This window comes from Lithobates pipiens, unplaced genomic scaffold (genome assembly GCF_037356315.1).
Source record: "Lithobates pipiens isolate NorthernLeopardFrog02 unplaced genomic scaffold, aLitPip1_a1.2 Scaffold_10, whole genome shotgun sequence".
NCBI classification, from domain to species: domain Eukaryota; kingdom Metazoa; phylum Chordata; class Amphibia; order Anura; family Ranidae; genus Lithobates; species Lithobates pipiens.
The window spans coordinates 170,408,243-170,428,238 of record NW_027507686.1 but is presented as its reverse complement, the minus strand read 5'-3'; the positions used below and the strand labels follow the sequence as shown (position 1 = coordinate 170,428,238).

The following is a 19,996-nucleotide window of genomic DNA, read 5'->3' as shown; positions in this document are numbered from 1 at the left end:
CAGATGGGCTGGGACAGGTACTCGGGTGCTCAGATGGGCTGGGACAGCTACTCGGGTACTCAGATGGGCTGGGACAGGTACTCGGGTGCTCAGATGGGCTGACAGGTACTCGGGTACTCAGATGGGCTGGGACAGGTACTCGGGTACTCAGATGGGCTGGGACAGGTACTCGGGTGCTCAGATGGGCTGGGACAGGTACTCGGGTACTCAGGTACTCAGATGGGCTGTGATGGGTGGTGACAGGTCCTCTTTATTGGGGGGGGGGTAATCAGTGTGATTGGTGTGTACACTAGGCGGTAACGAGATGTTACCGCAATCTCCTCCTCACACACGATCAGTGTGTGAGGAGGAGAACCCGGTAACATCTCGTTACAGCGGTTTGTTTTTGCATTCTGTGACCAGCTGTGATTGGACACAGCCGGTCACGTGTATCGGGGGGTGGATGGGGATGAAAATCCCACAGATCGGGGATGGGCTGTGTCCGAGGGACACACCTCATCGACAATCGCAGCGCTGCGGATGTCATATGACTATGGCTGGGTAAGTGGTTAAAAAAAAAAAAAAAAAAACATTAAAAGAAATGTGTTAGAAACTGTCTTATTTTACACCTCAGCAAGGTAAATACTCAACAGAATACATATTTTGAGATTAGAGGGGTTTGTTTGTAAGTTGAGATTTGTACAGCATTAGTTAAAATTAAGATGCCAAGAAACGTATTAATAATGCAGGTGGGAGTGAGATTGAAAACTATAAAAGTGGATTATTCTATCGCAGTTAGTGACTTCTTGTACTGTTAGCATAGAATTACAAATTAGTATATGGGTTCGACATATCAATCCAGTACATTTGTGTTTACAAAAAAGGACATCATTCCTTGTAGTGCATCGTTGGTAGTGACAGCTAACAGTAAGTCCTATTAGAGGAAGGGAGTGTCACCGCTCCAGGAGGATCATCTTGTAAGTCCTATTACACAGTTAGAGTCCATTCACACAGGGGCAACTCTGGATCCGATTTGAAGTCGTCCCAAATTGCCTCAAGTCGCGCAACATGATAAAATCAATGTAAGTGAATGAGAGCCGTCTTAATGTACACTACTGAAGTCACTCCGACTTTAAAAAAGGTTCCTGTACTACTTCAATCCGACTTCTGGGCAACTTGTATCCATTGATTTCAATGGAAGTTGCCTCCAAGTCGGATCCCCTGTCTTAACTGAAGCAACTTTCCAGGAAGTAAAAATAGTTTTCTAGGCAAACCCCTCCCTCCCACAGAGCTGATTATTATGTGATTGGCCACTGGCAAAGTCCCCTGTCCTGGAGGCATCTTCAAGTTGCCTTGTAAGTTGCCCCATGTTGCGCTGTGATTCATACTCAAGTCGTGTTCAAGTTGCCTCCCAAAGTCTCGCTGGAAGTCGTGTTGCCCCTGTGTGAATGGACTCTTAGCCTTTGTACACACGGTCGGACATTCTTACGGAAAATGTCCGATCGGACCGTGTTGTCAGATAATCCGACCGTGTGTGTGCTCCATCGGACTGTTTCCGTCTGAATATTCGTCCGACAAAGTTTTAGAGCTGGGCTATAAAATTTTCCCACAAGATGATCCGATCGGACAAAGTGCCATGCATGCTCAGATCAAATTCCTAGACCAAAGCTATTGGCTACTAGCCTGAACGTAGTCCCGTCGTAACTAAATAACGTCATGTTCTGAACGATCGGATTTTCCGACAACTTTGACAGACCGTGTGTATGCAACACCAGTTTCGGACAAAATCCAAACGGATTTGGTTGTCGGAATGTCCGACCGTGTGTACAAGGGCTTAGACATTATATTGTGACTTTAGAATACATTTTAAAAAATAAAGGTAGCAACCTCAAGAGTGAGGCCAAAGACAAAATAAGGTGAACCAACCAGGCTTTGTAAATAAATGTGCAACTCATAAGGATACTCCTCTATGCACCATCTCAGACAGATAGTACTGCTTTTGCTTGTTCTGTTACTGCAAATCTCTGACAAAGTAGGCAGCAGCAAAAATCCAATCGCATTTAAGTCCCATTCGCATATGAGCATTTTGTAGCTTGAAGCTCCAAGATGCTTAACACGCAAAATCCCATTAATTTAAATAGCCCCTGCTCACGTTTTCGTGTTTTGTTGCCTGTAGCTAAATGCCTATCCCTTCAAACAGTACAGTCCCTTAAAAAAAAAAAAAGTATTCATACCCCTTGAAATTTTCCATATTTTGTCATCTTACAACCAAAAACGAAACTGTATTTTATTGGGATAAAGTGGCACATTATTGTGAAGTGGAAGGAAAATTATAAATGGTTTTCAATTTTTTTTACAAATAAATATCTGAAAAGTGTGGCCTGCATTTGTATTCACCCCTAACTAAAATCTAGGGTGAATATAACCAATCGTCTTCAGAAGTCACCTAATTAGTAAAAAGAGCCCACCTGTGTGCAATTAAATCTCAGTATAAATACAGCTGTTCTGTAAAGCCCTCAGAGGTTTGAAAGAGAACTTTAGTGAACTAATAGCATTATGAAGGCCAAGGAACACACAGGTCAGGGATAAAGTTGTGGGGAAATTTAAAGCAGGGTTAGGTTATTATTATTATACAGGATTTATATAGCACCAAGGATATATAAAAAATATCCCAAGCTTTGAACATCTCACAGGACAATGTTCACTTCATCATCCAAAAATGGAAAGATCATGGCACAACTGCAAACCTACCAAGACATGGCCGTCCACTTAAACTGACAGGCGGGTAAGGAGAGCATTAATCAGAGAAGCAGCCAAGAGGCCCATGGTAACTCTGGAGGAGCTGCAGAGATCCACAGATCAGGTAGGAGAATCTGTAAACAGGACACTCCACAAATCTGGCTTTTATGGAAGAGTGGCAAGAAGAAAGCCATTGTTGAAAGAAAGCCATAAGAAGTCCCATTTGCAGGTTGCAAGAAGGGGACACAGCAAACATGTGGCATAAGGTCCTCTGGTCAGATGAGACCAAAATTGTACTCTTTGGCCTAAAAGAAAAACGCTATGCGTGGTAGAAAACTAACGATGCACATCACCCTGAACACATCATGGTGGTGACAGCATCATATTGTGGGGATGCTTTTCTTCCACAGGGACAGAGAAGCCGGTCGGAGTTGATAGGAAGATGGATGGAGCCAAATAATGGACAATCTTAAAAGAAAACCTGTTAGAGTCTGCAAAAGACTTGAGACTGTGGTAGAGGTTCACCTTCCAGCAGGATAAGGACCCTAAACATACAGCCAGAGCAATAATGGAATGGTTTAGATCAAAGAAAATTCATGCGTTAGAATGGCCCAATCAAAGTCCAGACCTAAATCCAATTGAGTAGCTGTGGCAAGCCACGAAAATTGCTGTTCACAGACACTCTCCATGCAATCTGACAGAGCTTGAGCTATTTTGCAAAGAAGAATGGGCAAAAACGTCACTCTCTAGATGTGCAAAGCTGGTAGAGACATCCCCAAATAGACTTGCAGCTGTAATTGCAGAGACAGCTGGTTCTACAAAGTATTGACTCAGGGGGGCTGAATACAAATGCAAGCCACATTTTTCAAATGTTTTATTTAAAAAATTTGAAAATTATTTATCGTTTCCCTTCCACTTCGCAGTTATGTGTCACTTTGTGTTGGTCTATCACATAAAATCCCAATAAAATACATTTACGGTTTTGGTACATGGCAAAATGTGGAGAATTTCAAGGGGTGTGAATACTTTCTCAAGGCACTGTACATGAGCTTCTTTTCAGGCAGAGTGTCTTTGGCCCATAGAATTCAATGGGAGTTGCTATAAATGCACAACATGAGCATTTTACAAGTTTTCAGTCATGTATTCTGGCCAGACAGCAGCTCTTCACCCCTATTCTTTTCCTCCTAGTGTTTTCTGTTAGCTAAAACAAAAACACCTGAAACCGGCAGGCTGGCAAGATTCCTTTTCATTTAAAAGTAATTAGAAAAGAGCTTAGTCTCCATTTACATGGCTAAAATGGCCATGGTGCGGTAAGTATACAGTGGATATCTGAGGCCAGAAGCCTAGGTGTTTGTGGACAGCCGTGGCCAGGAAGCCTGTGCAAGTCAATGACTGGCTGACCGGAGCCGGGGTTACATGCAGTTAGGGACAGATGACCCGTCATGAATGCAACATATCTGCATCCAGGAACAATCATCTGTCCTTAAGATCATGTAATTGCTTGATGTGCAGATAAATGCAAATTCATGCTTACAGCAGTGAACAGCTGCAGCTAATCTTAGCCTGTCAATGATTTGTAGGGGCCTCCTGGCTGTGGCAGTTTGCAAATGCCTAGACTCCCAAGAGAGAATATCCAGAGTATTTGAAACACCATCACCAATTTTGGTGTGTGAAGGAGGCCTTAGATTTTGCTGCCTCTGTTGTAGTCTTGATGAATTTCTCCAAAATGGCTATAGCAAAGGTGAATGAGGGCTCGTTTTAAAATGCTTTTAAGGGTTGTTCAGAATAGGTAAATATTTAGCGTGCATAGTATGAACACAGGTTCCCACAAACTTCAAGCCTGAAGCAGTAATCCAAAAGAACAGAGCCCATTCTATGTGAACAAAAGTTTTGGCTTCATTAACATGGACACTGAGGCCTGTACAACATGAATGAGTCTTTTTTTTTTTTTTTTTTATTCAGCTAGAGCCACCTGGAGCTGCGTGCAGGCAAGCTATGTTACTGAATAGGGGCGCAGCCACAAATTCAAATTTGAAAGGCATCCCAGGACCACGCACCCCTGGACGCCTGTCAAATTGTGATTTGCAGGGGTGTCTCCATTCAGTAATATAGTCTTCCTGCTTGCAGCTCCAGTCGCAAAATCAAACAGCAGATTTATAGTGTAAAGTGCCTGTGTGAACAAAGCCTAAGGAAATAAAATCTGTTTTAAATAAAACAAAATACAGTCACTAAGGCCACAAGCTTCTCAGTGTAATTTGTTTACTTACCCAGGTGCCACTGCAGGAGGAATAACAAGGATGAAGCGAAGTTTAGCTTGCTGTAGAGCCTGCCCCATATGTGTCAGCAAATGGGCCATTTCCCTGAGAGAATAATACATAACACATATTAGGACACACAGATCTATTTAAAATGGTAAACATTAAGCACTAAGGTCACACCGCTGACAGCACTTTTTCAGAATATACCCTTTTATAGCTGGGGAATTATAATTCATAATAGTACGAAAATGTGGAAATAAATACTAATCAGGGTGTAAGGTACATAAGTGTGCAGGAAGATTACACATAAAAGCAGGCTCAATCACAGCGTTTTTTCTCTTGTTTGGTTGATACTTTCTGGATATCACGCCTTCTGTAATGACTCAATGTACAAACCTGCATAATGCACTTATGTATCTGGGCATGTAAACAACTGCTTAACTACTGCTTCTGCTATTACAACACTGTCAGTGTTATTCTAATGGTTTTAATGATAAAAGCAATGTAAAAATTAAAAAATAAAGATTATTGCAATGGTTATTATAATAACTGGTAAATTTTAGATGTTGGAAAGTAATGGCAATATAATTGATGCTAATATATATTTTATTTTTTCACATATGATAAATAATAAAAGGGTTGACTTCCCATATTCAAGTCATAAGCTCCCTCTGTAATCCATACCTGCCTGACATAAAAAATAAAATAAAAAAAAAAGAAGTATTAGGACAGCTGATATTTGCCACCACTCTGTATTTATACTGGGCAAATATCGCAATAAGAATGATAGTGGAGAGAAATCTGTCCAACCAAGAACCCATCAGGATTTGTTAACTTTCATAACGTTCTAATATTTTCATAACTTTCTAATATTAACTTTCTCTGAGCAAGCTTGCTGCGCCTGCATTTTATGCACTGCGCATGCGGCACTTGCGCCCGTTCAAGTGCTCTGGTTCACTGCGCCGGCAAAATCTTAGTAAATGTCAAGCCACGTATGTTCTTTTGCATAAGTTGAACAGGCGCACCTCTCAACTTTTTTTTTTTTGTGCTGGTACACTTCTATGGGTTTTTTTAAGGCTATATGCACATAGGACATGTTAGCATTAAGAAGAAAAAAACTACGTGGGGGTCCCCCGAAATTCCATACCAGGCCCTTTAGGTCTGGCATGGATATTAAGGGAACCCTACGCCCAAAAAAAATGGTGTGGAGGTCCCCCTCAAAATCCATACCAGACCCTTATCCGAGCACGCAACCTGGCAGGCCACAGGAAAAGAGGGGGGGGCGAGAAAACCTCCCCCCTCCTGAACCGTACCAGACCACATGCCCTCAACATTGGGAGGATGTTTGGGGTCCCCCCAAAGCACCTTGTCCCCATGTTGATGAGGACAAGGGCCTCATCCCCACAACCTTGGTCGGTGGTTGTGGGGGTCTGCGGGCGGGGGGCTTATCGGAATCTGGAAGCCCCTTTTAACAAGGAGACCTCCAGATCCTGGCCTCCCCCCTGTGTGAAATGGTAAGGTGGTACAAAAGTACCCCTACCATTTCACCAAAAAAGTGACAAAAGTCTTAAAAATGACAGGAGACGATCTTTGACAAGTCCTTTATTAAAGTCTTCTTTCATCTTCTTTCTTCTGGTCTTCTTCCTTTCTTCATCCTTCGGTTTCTTCATCTTCTTCCTCCATCTTCTTCTTCCTCCGATCCGCTTCTTCTTGCTCCGGTGTTCTCATCCGGCATCTTCCTCCACGGCGTCTCTTCTTCGTTCTCGGGCCACTCTGCGCAATGGGAGGCCACCGCTGTGTGACGCTTCTCTTCTTCTGACAGGTCACCCGGTTACCCCGTCCACCTCTGACGCATGGAACAGTGCGGCAGAGGGGGGCGGAGACACCGGGTGACCCCGCACTCCGTTATATAAGACCTGTCAAAAGAAGAGAAACGTCACACAGCGGGAGCCTCCCATTGCACGGTGCGGCCGAAAACGAAGAAGAGATGCTGTGGAGGAAGATGCCGACTGTACTTTGACTGTATCCAGAGGTGCTTACTCAGGCCTCTTTTACTTACTCAGGAACAATGTCTTTGCCACAGATGTTGTTTTAGAACATGTAGGGAAACTAAACTTGAAACACTTGTAGGATACCTGGATCTTTCAGCCTGCTTGGCGATATCCAAAAGACCGGATTCGCTCGGTTACTTCAGCCCTTCCAGGCTCTTGTTAAGAAAACCAATCCGTACGTGGTGTTCTTCTAAAGAGTCTTCCCCTGGAATGCTTGAAGTACACTAGGTCTCTCCCGAACCGGAGACGGCACCCAATCACCTCAGAATCCTCCTTTAGTTACCTTGCCTTGGGCTAGCCAGCTCCAAGACATTAAAGTTGGGTGGATCTGCACCCCAGGCCATAGCCTTCCTGGGGGCTGCTCAGGAGGACCATGTAATTAGCACATTATACTCGACCGGAACCCCGAACCACGTGACATCCGCATCTTATGTACCCTCTCCCAGAAGCACAGCGAGAGTGCCACTCCCACTGGACGGGCTCCGAGAGAGCAACCTAAGTGTCTGACCAGACCACAGTTTCATGCCTGCCAGAAGAGACAGTGCCCCCTGTGGCCAGGCTGAACATCTCACAGTTCAGTCAGACTGATGCTGAGGCTCAATTTACATAATTACACCCAAACCAAACTGCAGTTTAGGCAACTTTAATTTTAATAAAACCGCATAGCGCGTGCTCTTCAGGAGCCGCCGCTACAAAAATGCAATAAGAGAATATTGATTCACACAGGTGAACTATCATTAACAAAACCTATTGATATTTTTTTATACATCGATTAGCCATGATGTATAATGAACACTTGGCTTCCAGACGATTTTTGTTACTTTTTGTTTCATGTTGGTTTTGTTTTTCTCACATGTGAGCATGTAAAACATGCTTTGTCTATGTGGTATTCAGTGTTTTCCCCATTGGGGGGGTTTGATACACTTAATTTTAATTAATTACCATTTTTAACTATTAGGCACTGCTGAAAAATTAGTTTGCCTTCGTTTAATTAGTTTTTTGTTTTTTTGGGGAAATTCAGAAATTCAAAAATTCAAAAGAACGAAAAACCAAAAATCTGAAATAACTAATTTCCTTTCAAATTTGGCTGTTAGTGAACGTAACAAATACAAATTTATCTGAATTTACGAAATAATAATAAATAATAATAAGTTTTATTGTTATTTATTATTATCAATTTGCTATGTTCCATTTGTTTACATAAGGCATTCGTTATTACGAATAATTAGTAACTTCATATAAATTTGTATTCGTTACATTCACCAACAGACAAATTTGAAAGGAAATTCCAATACTTAGAATTTGATAGTAATAAGTTATTATTAGTTATTATTTCAGATTTTTGAATTTTCGTGTTTTTGAATTTTCGTTCTTGTTTTCGGATTTTCAGTCTTTTGAATTTTCGCATTTTCATTCTTATTTTTGGATTTCTGAATTTTTGGTTTCGAACCTCCGAATATTCTGAACAATTTGGAAATTCAGATATTTCCAAATTAACGAGTTTGTCTAAATTCGTTAAACAAACTAATTTGGAACTAAACTAATTGCACATGTCTATTTAATATCTTCAATAAAATTATTATTCTCATCGCTATACTCCTTGTCATTTAAAATAGCCTCTTTTTTTCTCCTTGTCTTTTGTAGCAGGATTATTTTTTCTTTACGCATAGTTTGGCTATAGTGACAACACTGCACTGGTGAGCTAAATATTTGAGATTATCCTTTTAACCACTTGACGACCAGTCGCCATCATACTGCGGCAGGTCGGCACTATCCAGAGAACCGTCGTAGCTATACGTCAGTTCCTTTAAGCGAGATAGCAGGAGTGCCCGCAACACAGCGGGGGGTGCCGATGCTTGTGACTGGTGGTCATGATGACCGCCGCCCACAAGCGATGGTGAGCACGAGAGACAGAACAGGGTCGTGTGTGTGTAAACACACACATCCCAGATCTGTGAGGAGGGAGAGAGATTGTAATTCCCTACAAGCTGGGAACCACAATCTCTCATCTCTTATAGTCAGTCCCACCCCCCACAGTTAGAACATACATATAGGGAACACAGTTAACCCCTTGATCGCCAGTTTTTTATAGCACTGATCACCGCATAATTGTCAATCGACCCAAAAATGTGTCAAAAGTGTTGGATGTGTCCGCCATAATGTCACAGTCTCGATAAAAATCGCAGATCGCTGCCATTAATAGTAAAAAATAATAATAAAAATGCCATAAATCTGTCCTCTATTTTGTAGACATTATAACTTTTGTGCAAACCAATCAATATACGCTTTTTGCCATTTTTATTACCAAAAATATGTAGAAGAAGAATACATATCGCCCTAAACTGAGGGAAAAATTTGCTTTTTTAAAAAGAAAATTGGGGCTATTTATTGCAGTAAAAAGTACAAAATATTGTGTTTTTTTCAAAATTGGCGCTTTTTTTGTTCATAGCGCAAAAAATAAAAACTGCAGAGATGATCAAATATCACCAAAAGAAAGCTCTATTTATGGGGAAAAAAGGGACAATAGTTTTGTTTGGGTACAGCGTCGCATGAGCATGCAATTGTCAGTTAAATCGATGCAGTGCCGTATCGCAAAAAATGGTCTGGTCATTGATCAGCCAATTCTTCCGGGGCTGAAGTGGTTAAAGTCATTGTAAACTCTCCAACTCATCTTCATCACATTGCAATCCCCATTAAAAAGCCTATTGATTGCTGCTTTTAAATGTCTCCTTACTTGTTTCATCTCCTTGCAATCCGTCGTCCCAGCGGTCCAGCTGTGAAGACTCACAAGACTGGGTATTCATTCACATTCATTCACAGCTTCCTGGTTCTCCCCTTGTGACCGTGTGATATCACACGTTGAGTAAACCAGGGCACCATAGAGACTCCAATAGCAGCAATCATCTGCAGCTTGCAGCCTGACATACAGCCGCAAAACAAAGTAAATATAGCACACAGAAAATGGAAATATTCAATGACCTGTATTAGGAATGAATCAACGTAATTCATTTTTTTTTTCTTTTTAACACACGATTGCACATGCATGAGATTACAGTGGGGAAACAAGGAAGCGCGGAAATTATGTCAAAAGCAGAGTCCGAAAACAGTATTTAAGATGGCGCTGCCTTATCTCGGAAGACAAATTCGAGACACTTCCCTGATATTCTCCCTACCAAAATGGCCAACCTCCCATTCTCCTTGACACGGTCTGGAGTCAAGCTCAGAGGCCAGTAGCTATAGCGATCAAGTAGAAGTGTAGTCAGGAAACAAGTCAAAAGGTCAGTAACGAATGGTTGCAGGTTGGGATTAAGCATAAGCATAGTCCAGGAATAAGCCAAAGGTCTGTAACAAATGGTAGCGAAGATACGGATGGCAGCAGCAAAGACAAAAGCGAGAAATTGGCTGGAGGGAGCACACTAATCTGGCAAACAGGAAGTGCAGAGATATGGCTTAAATCAGGAAATTCATGGGAGGGAAAAGAGTTCAAGGTTCAAGACAAACAAGATTCAAAGCAGGATCATTCATGGAATTGTGCAGGGAACGGTCCAGCATTCCAGGTCATTGTCAGACACAGCAGAGGTCCCAGGTTCAAGTACAGGCTTTAACACCCCCTCACTTCCCAAAAAATAATTTAAATGTACCGTAAGCAAAGATGGAATATAGTTTGAAACACACACCTGGTCTCTGCATAAAGACTGTTTCTATCACTACCATTCCTCGCTATGACATCAGTGAAGGTAAGGCGAAGGTATTTCTGCTATGTATGACTACCTGCATTTTACTCGTATCCGATGTCCTGTGTACCGACTATTTGACAGTTTTCTCAACCCCAATTCTACCTGCTGCTGGACCCACCCTTTGCCTGCATACTTACCATGCTTCTGTCTGATAACTGAACTGACCCTGTCCTGTTAATAGACCAAGTTTCTGCCTGCTGCCTGGATTGACCTTTTGCCTGCATATTGACCACACCACTGCCTGAACTGACCCTAGCCTGTTAATCAGCCATGCTTCTGCCTGCATACTGACCACATCCCTGCATGGCATCTGAACTGACCCTGGCCTGTTAATTGACCATGTTTCTGCCTGCTGCCTGTACTAATCCTTTACCTGCATATTGACCACATCTCTACCTTCCGCCTTAACTGACCCCAGTCTGTTTATCAACCATATTACTGTTTTCCACATGGACTGATCCTTTGATGAAAATACTGACCATATCTCTGCCTGCCGCCGGAACTAATCTTGGCCTGTTGATTGACCACATGTGTGCCTGCTGCCTGGACCAATCCTTTAGCTATTTGCTGACCACATCTAGGGCTGTCTTTAATATTGGTCAGACCCTGGGCAAACATTTTTTTGGGCCCCCCCAGCAATGTACACAAGAGCCTCGACTCTCCGGGGACTCTACCTCTTTATTGGCAGAGAGCTCTCGCTGCTGTCAGTCATGGGAGAGAGAGGAGGTGGAGCCAAGCCGCAGCTCTGTGTGTGAATGGACAAGCCTGCTTGAGTGCACCCCATTGTAAGCAGCTTGCTCTGGGGGCACTTGAGAGGGGGGCTAGGAGCACCAGCGGGAGACCCAAGAAAAGGAGAATCGGGGTTGCTTTGTGCAAAATCATTGCACAGAGCAGGTAAGTATAACATGTATGTTATCGATTTCATTTTTTTTAAAAGAAAGCCTTTCAGAATCACTTTAATAATGTAAACATAAGGAACTGGTCCAAACTCACCAATCTCACTGGTCCAGGCTCATTTATTAATTGAAAGAGGTTACTGCACATCCGTACTGCTCACTAGTTGGTTGCTAGAGGTTACTGCACATTATTACACCTTACTGACTGGTTGCTAGGTTACTACACATCAGTGCCGCTCACTGATTGATTGCTAGAGGTTACTGCACACCATTACAGCTCACTGATTGGGTTGCTAGAAGTTACTGCACAACATTAGAGCTCTCTGGGTTGCTAAAAGTTACTGCACATCATTGCTGTTCATTGACTGGTTGCTAGAGGTTACTGCACATCATTACCAATCATTGATTGGGTTTCTAGAGCTTACTGCACACTGATTAGGTTGCTAAAGGTTACTGCACACCATTACCGCTCACTGATTGGGCTGCTAGAGATTACTGCTCACTGATTGAGTTGCTGGAGATTACGGCACACATTACCGCTCACTGATTGGTTTCCAGAGATTACTGCACACTATTACCACTCACTGATTGGGTTGCTAGAGGTTACTGCACATCATTACCCCTCACTGATTGGGCTGCTAGAGATTACTGCTCATTGATTGCATTGCTGGAGATTACTGCACACCATTACCACTCACTGATTGGGTTGCTAGAGGTTACTGCACACCATTACCACTCATTGATTGGGTTGCTAGAGGTTACTGCACACCATTACCACTCACTGATTGGCCTGCTAGAGATTACTGCTCACCGATTGGGTTGCTGGAGATTACTGCACACATTACCGCTCACTGATTGGGTTGCTGGAAGTTACTGCACACCATTACCGCTCACTGATTGGGTTACTGGAGATTACTGTACACTATTACCGCTCACTGTTTGGGTTGCTAGAAGTTACTGCACACCATTACCACTTACTGATTGGGTTGGTAGAGATTACTGCCCACATTACTGCTCACTGATTGGGTTGCTGGAGATTACTGCACATATGGTGTGCTTTTGTCCACCCTTTGTTCAGCCTTCTGTACTTCTTAGACAATGAACATCGCACTGGGCTATGGGGGTAGTGACATACCAGTAGACTGGCTTGGCTTTCAGGAACTGAGACTGCTGTAGGTGAAGTTACGCTATGCTATATTCCCTAACCACTAGTATAGAGGAGATCATTATAATACTTTTTTTTATACAGTGTTGGTCGATTTTTGTGCTATACAATTAAGATGCCCTTTAAAATGCATACCAGACTCAAAATGACCCAGAATAGATTGGGGGGACTCAATCTATTTTTTTTGTTAATACTGGCTCTTTTGTTTACATTCTGCTGTCAGCAGGAATTTCCCACTGGCAGCAGGGATGACTCATCCTTTGTTAGGAGGCTAGCAGGTACAGGCTCCTTAACAACAGATGATCACTGGTTGTTAGGACACTGGCATAAGCCAGCTCCTTAACAATCAATGACTCATCCCTGTTGGCTGACAGCATTAAAGGATCACAGTAGTAAAATGCACATTGAAAGCTTATCAAAGTCGCACCGCCGCTGCACTACAAAACTGCACTGAAAATCGGATCAAAATCGCACTGCAGTAGTTTGAACTTTGCCTAAAACCTTCACACAAATTAAATGATACACTGATATGTTTTTTCCACCAAAGAAATGTAGACACATTTTGGCCTAAATTTATAAAGAAAGATTATTTAGTTGTTTTTTTGTTTTGTTTTTTTAACACTTTCGTTTTTTTCCCTTTATTTAGCAAAAGAAAAAACAGTGGTGATTAAATCCCACCAAAGAAAGGTCTATCTTTTCCAAAAAATTATATACAATTAATTTGTTCATTCATTCAAGTGTTGCATGACTGAGTAATTGTCATTCAAAATGTGACAGTGCTGAAAACTAAAAAATGGCCTGGGCAGGAAGGGGGTTTACCATGCCAAACTCCTGTGCCAGGATTTATTGCTGCCCTTAGCCTTTGAGATTTTCCCTTGTTTGTTCTGACACAGGATAAGAAATAGGAATGTGTCTTCATGTAGGGAAGTCAGAAGCATAAAGAAATGCTTGAAAGAGGTTCCAAACTAGGGCTTCTCAGCTGCTGGCCCACAATCTGCATGTAGTTCGTAGGACCATCTTTTGAAAACTGCAATGGCCTATGCAGAATAGCGAGGACTTGCTTGAATATTCTTTATGTTCTCTAACACAAGTTATCACCTCAGAGTGATTACCTATATGGACAGTTCCGGCCCTATCTCATTAGGGAGAGAGAAAGCAGCATTTCCATTTTCAATAACCACCAAGCTCCAAAGAAGAGTGGTTTATTGTAACTACCACTGATACCAGTTAAGGGGTAACCAAAGAAAGTTAATGAAGAGGGAGTTTATTATTGCTGGCACAGTGACTAACAACAATGAAAGGGGGGGGGGGGCAGTATTATTGCTTATTGCTACCTCTGTAAGTAAAAATAAGGAAAATAAGGAAAGGTATTGTTAATTACATTAGTACCAGTGAACACGAGGGTTATTAGTGTATTATTGCTACCACAGACACCAATACTGAGGGTTATTATTGCTGGTTCTGCTTTGAGATGAATGCCATTCCTCAGAAACCGTTGCTAGGCCATGTATGTAGCAGTGTGTCACTTCCATACATCCTGAAGGATACGGGATGGAGCTTTCTGTAAGGGGGGTTTATCACGGTTATATATGCATGTCTTCTGTGGCCTGATATGGGCGTCCTCCATGGATACAAATTTGGCTCATGGGCCACCACTGTCCTAAACACTTTCATAACTCCACTAAGAAAAAAATATTTGGCTGTCATCTCAGTTCTCATTAGTCAAATTTCCTAGCACTCCTTGCACCTGAAACACCCTATCAAGACAGGGTCAGGAAGTAGGGGATGTTCCCAAGCGGGCAAAGACAGGAATAGGAACCTGACAATGATTATTTCCAACCTTTCCTTAATAGTTCTGTTTGAAGACCGTTACAGTTTCAAACCTGTTTAGCTGCATAGGTAGTAGGTTACCTGAATATTTAGGTTTTTCAATATTCCCAGATGAATGCTAAATCATGAGTACCTAACAGCAAGCACACAGATATTATATCATGTTTTAGGAATGTGTGTGCACACACACACATATATTTTATATAAAAATTTGACATCCAAGAGGAAAAAGGATCAAAGAGAAAACCGAAGCCTAACAGCATATGAGAAGTAAAAACCAAAGTGAATCTGACTTCACATTCTATGTATGCTTACCGGTCCCATGAGATTCTCTTTCAGCCAAAAAAACCTCTGTGCTTTCTTGTGAAGATTTTACTTTAATCAGAAAAAAACTGAAAAGGAATATAGCAATGGAAGCAACCAGCCTATAATATATATTTTTCTACTACACAATTATTTTGTGATTTGCCATTTAACCTGGTCTGAATGTTCACATTGGCAAAACAGTTGTGCACTCAATATGTGTGCAGAAATTTAGCTTTCGTCCATGATAGATAGTCTTGTTTTCTTATCTATTCTGTGGATCCTGTTTGATAGATAGATAGATAGATAGATAGATAGATAGATAGATAGATAGATAGATAGATAGATAGATAAATAATTCTCAGAAATCTTAATATCTACAGTATACTCAATATTATTTTTGAAAATGGCAGTCAAGAAATCAACACTTTTTTCCATATTACTGAATATTTTCAACTCTCAGTAGTAATGATATGTTTATGCATGCATGCACAGTAATTATCTTAAACTTGCTTATAAAGATTAATGCATTCAGTGCTAATAAACAGACTGTTGCATGAAATACATGAATATAGAGATCTTAAATTCCTCAATATTGTCCATATAGCATTTTATCGTTTCCTATCTTACCTCTGTTTTTGAGCAAAGCTCTACAGTATTCTAGAAAGGCAAAACACTATGTAGCACCCCCTAGCATGGCTACAGTGCTAAGGATAAGATTTTTGTTAGTATAGGTAAATTCAGGCTTGGTTAGCAGCCAAGCCTGTTTGTTTTTCTAGGTTAGGATTTGAGTGACTCAGGTAGGCTGGATGACTCAGCAGTAGCTTCTCTGGTGACTCCTCCTTGCTTGCTGGAAACTCGGAGAACATTCCAGATGGGTCAGCCCAGGGGCAGTGTGGAGTTCAGGTGGAAGATGGAGATGGAGTGTTAGGCTGTCGGAGGCCTTGGAAAATAGCTCCCCAGTCTGGTGGGAATGAACTCAGGCCTGGACTCGGGTGCGGAAGGGACCCTTTCTCATGACACATGGAGGGATCCTGACCAGGAGGCACGGGAGCAAGGAGAGGACAGCGGGAGAACACTACTGGGCAAATCTCCAGGGAGGAAGACAGCCAAGAGGGCTGGTGAGTGTTGCAGTCACAGGACTGAGAAGCATGCCTGAAGGGACTGGGTGCAAGCAGTATGGTATGGATGCAGAGTCAGCCTGGAAGACTGGGGAGGAGAAGCAAGGGGGGCTAGTGAAAGGGGCAGCTGCAGCCAGGCAGGCTGACAGTGCCTGAAGAGGTGGTACTGGGAGCAGTAGCCACAAGAATAGGACAGCTAGCAAAAAAGACCTATTTTTGCTGCACTACTAAAGGGGCCCATGTTCCCTGCCTGTAAAAGACATTTGCTATTGTCTGATTATGCTCTTGTCAGACCACCCTGTCAGTCCTAGCAGGTCCTTGGAGATGTAGTTCTACAAGCAAGTCTGTGCTGGAGGTAGAAGAGGAGAAGTGTTTATACTGGATGTATATAGTTGGGTCCCTGAAGAGTTTCTTTGCTGATCAAATAGGCATCCCATAAAAACCAATACCCCATCCAAGGTAAATCCCCTAAATAATAAAAACAAACAAAGCTGCAAGGACTGCTTCTTGTCTCAGAGTGAGTGGAAAATTCATGTGCCTGGCTGTGTATGGTGGGAGATACCCATATTTACCAGTTGCTCCTGCGAGGGTAGTGCTACAACTACAGTATTTTTTGCAATATGTTGGCTAACATCTCAATGCAAGGTGGAGGCCAATTTTTACATTTTGAATAGAATAAGGGAGGGTTATTTGAAACTTCGGATGTTCTCCAAAGAATGCCAAAATCGCTCAATAAAATAATAAAGAGAAAATTCCGAATTACACGTGTACCAGAAAGTACAAGAATAAACCAAAAATGACTAAGGTAAAAAAAAAAAAGTAGCTTTATTCAAATGACTGTAACCTTATACCCTAGCCCTAAAAAAAAAAAAGCCTAAGAAATTAAATTAACTGCCATATCCCCTTGAGGGGACCAATGTAAAGTGATGATAATTATGATAATTAATGACCAATAAAGTCCTGAATGATTAATTTAGGGAGGCTGTATACAAGAAAATATTAAATCCATACATTATTACTCTATAATAATTAAATTATTAAAATGAATGTTAAATTAAAAACTTCTCAGCTCTCTGGGTCTTGTAACAATATATTTAAAGCAGAACTTCACCCATGATGCTATTTTCACGCAGGCATTTTGCCACACTGTGATCCCAGTGGCAGGAATGTATCGTCTGTGCAGATAGCAGTGGGAACAGAGCCTGTACAGTGCATTGACAGGCTGTCAGCAGCTGATGCCATCTCCATGCAGCTGTGAATCCCAACAGCAGGAACCAGTAGATTTCCACTGCTGGTATTCACAGCATGGCAAAATGTCTGTGCGAATCCTACCTAAATACATTTTCAGCTTTCCTTGATCCTCATCCCTCTTTCGAAGAATTGCCTGCAGTTCCCTTTATACGAAAAGGTTTACTACCTTTTTTGTGTACAGTACTGCAGCACTTTCTGACTTCTGGGCTAGGACAGAATGATCTCAAGCCTCCAGGGATCCTTCACAATTTGCACCAAGGTGCAAGCGCCGGGAGGTTTCACACATGCACAGATTTGCCGTAGGTCTTTAGGATATGGCAGAGACCTGGGGCACATCTGTACAAGCACATGGTGTTCCTGCCCATAAGCAAAAAAGCAGCAAGGCGCCTATAAGGTTTGTTGCCAGAGAACAGAATGTGTGCACTTTTTAACAATCTTTCTGCTTACAGTATCACTCAATAGTAGTGTCATAGCACAGCATGATCTATACTAGATTGTGTTTTTCATGTTATAATTTACAGAAAACAGAAACAAACCAGCAAACTTAGAAAATTTAGCATTCTGTTTGAAAACTGTAAGTAATAATGGATGAGAAGCCTCCTTTAGAATGTCATTTTGTTTGAAAAGCCACTTTAAAACATGTGAATGCCAAAAAACACTAGACTGTTTGCGTAAAAAACACCAAATAAAGTATATTCATAGTCAAGCACTTCAAAACTATTGGTTGAGAATAGCAGTGTGATAAACTACAATATAAGACTCCATTCACACCTGAGTGATCTAAAGCATGATTTGAAACTTTGCCAAAAGCACTCGACACCATGAATTTCCATTATGTTCAGTAAGGGTTGTTCACACCTGAGCACAGTGTGCCTTGAAGTTTATTGCTTGAAAAGTACATGAGCTTCTTTTGGGGTAAAATTGTGCAACACTTGACTTTCCTTGCATTTCCGTGCCTAGCAACTAGTTTTCCACTAAAAAAAACAAAAAAACACTCAAGCCCGAAAAGCCTATACAAACACTCAAAGAAGGCAAAAGACATGGCTAATGATCCTCAGCTGAAGTATGAATGGAGCCTGAAAGTATATCTATCACACATTTGGGCAATTTCAGCTAAGCATGTATGCATAATCAAACTTTAACTTTCTCCAGGCCGGTGCTGGACTACTTTGTGCCCTAGGCAAGACCAGCTACTTGCATTCTCCTCCCCCCAAGAAAAAACCGAATGATCTAATATAAGCAAGAAGAGGAGTGATAGAGGAGAGGGGGGTGAGAGAGATGGGGTGAGAGAGTGAGTGAGAGTAAGGAGAGGGGTTGAGAGGTGGGGCGAGAGAGAGAGAGTGAGAGGGTGATAGAGAGAGAGCGGTGAGAGAAAGAGGGAGGGGGAGAGAGGGGGATTTAGAGAAAGAGGGTGTGTGATTGAGAGAGAGGAGGTGAGAGGGGAGATGACAGAGAACCCCCCCTAGCCCTGTCCCTGTCTGCAGTCCCTCCTCTGCCCCCTGCCCCAGTCTGTTTGTGGATAGGTCTGTATGATGCCTGGTACCTTCCATTAGAGGTCGACCAATATGGGTTTTTCTCTGGCCGATGCCGATACCGATATTTAGAAATCGCCACGGCCGATGGGCGATATATGATGCCGATTTTTTTGGGCCGATATGTTAGGCCGATTATTTATTTATTTTTTCCCCTTCATTTCATAAAATCTAACAGACACTGGGGCGTTTTTCAGGCGCTTTAAAATAGCGCCTGTAAAGTGCCTGCAAAATGGCTCCCCTGCAGTCTGTGTGGAAGCCCCGAGTGCTTTCCCACTGAGGAGATGCACTGGCAGGACGTTAAAAAAAAAAGTCCTGCAAGCAGCATCTTTCGAGTGGTGTATACCGCTCCTCCACCACTCCTGCCCATTGAAATGAATGGGCACCGCTGCCGAAGCACCTGCAATGCGATTTGGCAGTGGCGCTTCACGGGCACATTTAACCCCTTCCTGGGCTGCTAGCTGGATTATAAGTGCCCCGTTAAATGACGGCAAAGCGCCGCTAAAACTGGCAGCGTTTTACCATCAACGCCTGCTCGCTGCAGTGTGAAAGCAGCCTTAAGTGATACAGAAAATTTCTTACATTTATTAAACAAAACAAACATCCAAACAGTTCACTTGTATGTATAATTTAGAATGAAATATATATATATTACACAAAAACAGGTAATCAAAACTTTTGGATGAAAAAAAATTTGCTAACTTTACTGTTTTTTTTTTTTTTTTTTTTAAATCTGTGTATTTTTTCCCAAAAAATTGAGTTTGAAAGACCACTGCGCAAATACCGTGTGACATAAAATATTGCAACAACCGCTATTTTATTCCCTAGGATCTCTGCTAAAAATATATATATAAGTTTTGGGGGTTCTAAGTGAATTTCTAGCAGAAAATACAGGATTTTTATTTGTAAGCATCAAGTGTAAAAAACGATTTAGTCTTTAAATGGTTAAACTGAGAACTCTACACACTGCCAGTTGAGTTCATTCATTCAAGTGTAAACATTGTATCTTTTTGATCTTTTCTTGGCAGACTGCCCAGAGAGGAGACAAGTCCCTTCACTCAAGTCTCCAGGCAACTTACACTGACTTCTATTACTGAAGTCATTTGCAAGTCTCGCTGAATATATCATCGGCCT

General features: G+C 41.9%; 1 protein-coding gene across 3 annotated transcripts in view; it reads right to left on the bottom strand.

The window, feature by feature from the left end:
* The window catches only part of CHID1 (chitinase domain containing 1), a 924,523-nt gene that overhangs the window by 677,434 nt on the left and 227,093 nt on the right, over positions 1 to 19,996 (bottom strand). For all 3 annotated transcript variants that reach the window (XM_077459791.1, XM_077459781.1, XM_077459798.1), the window contains exon 8: positions 4,986 to 5,078. In XM_077459791.1, the coding sequence (XP_077315917.1) occupies positions 4,986 to 5,078 (93 nt within the window). The remainder of the gene's footprint in view (positions 1 to 4,985; positions 5,079 to 19,996) is intronic.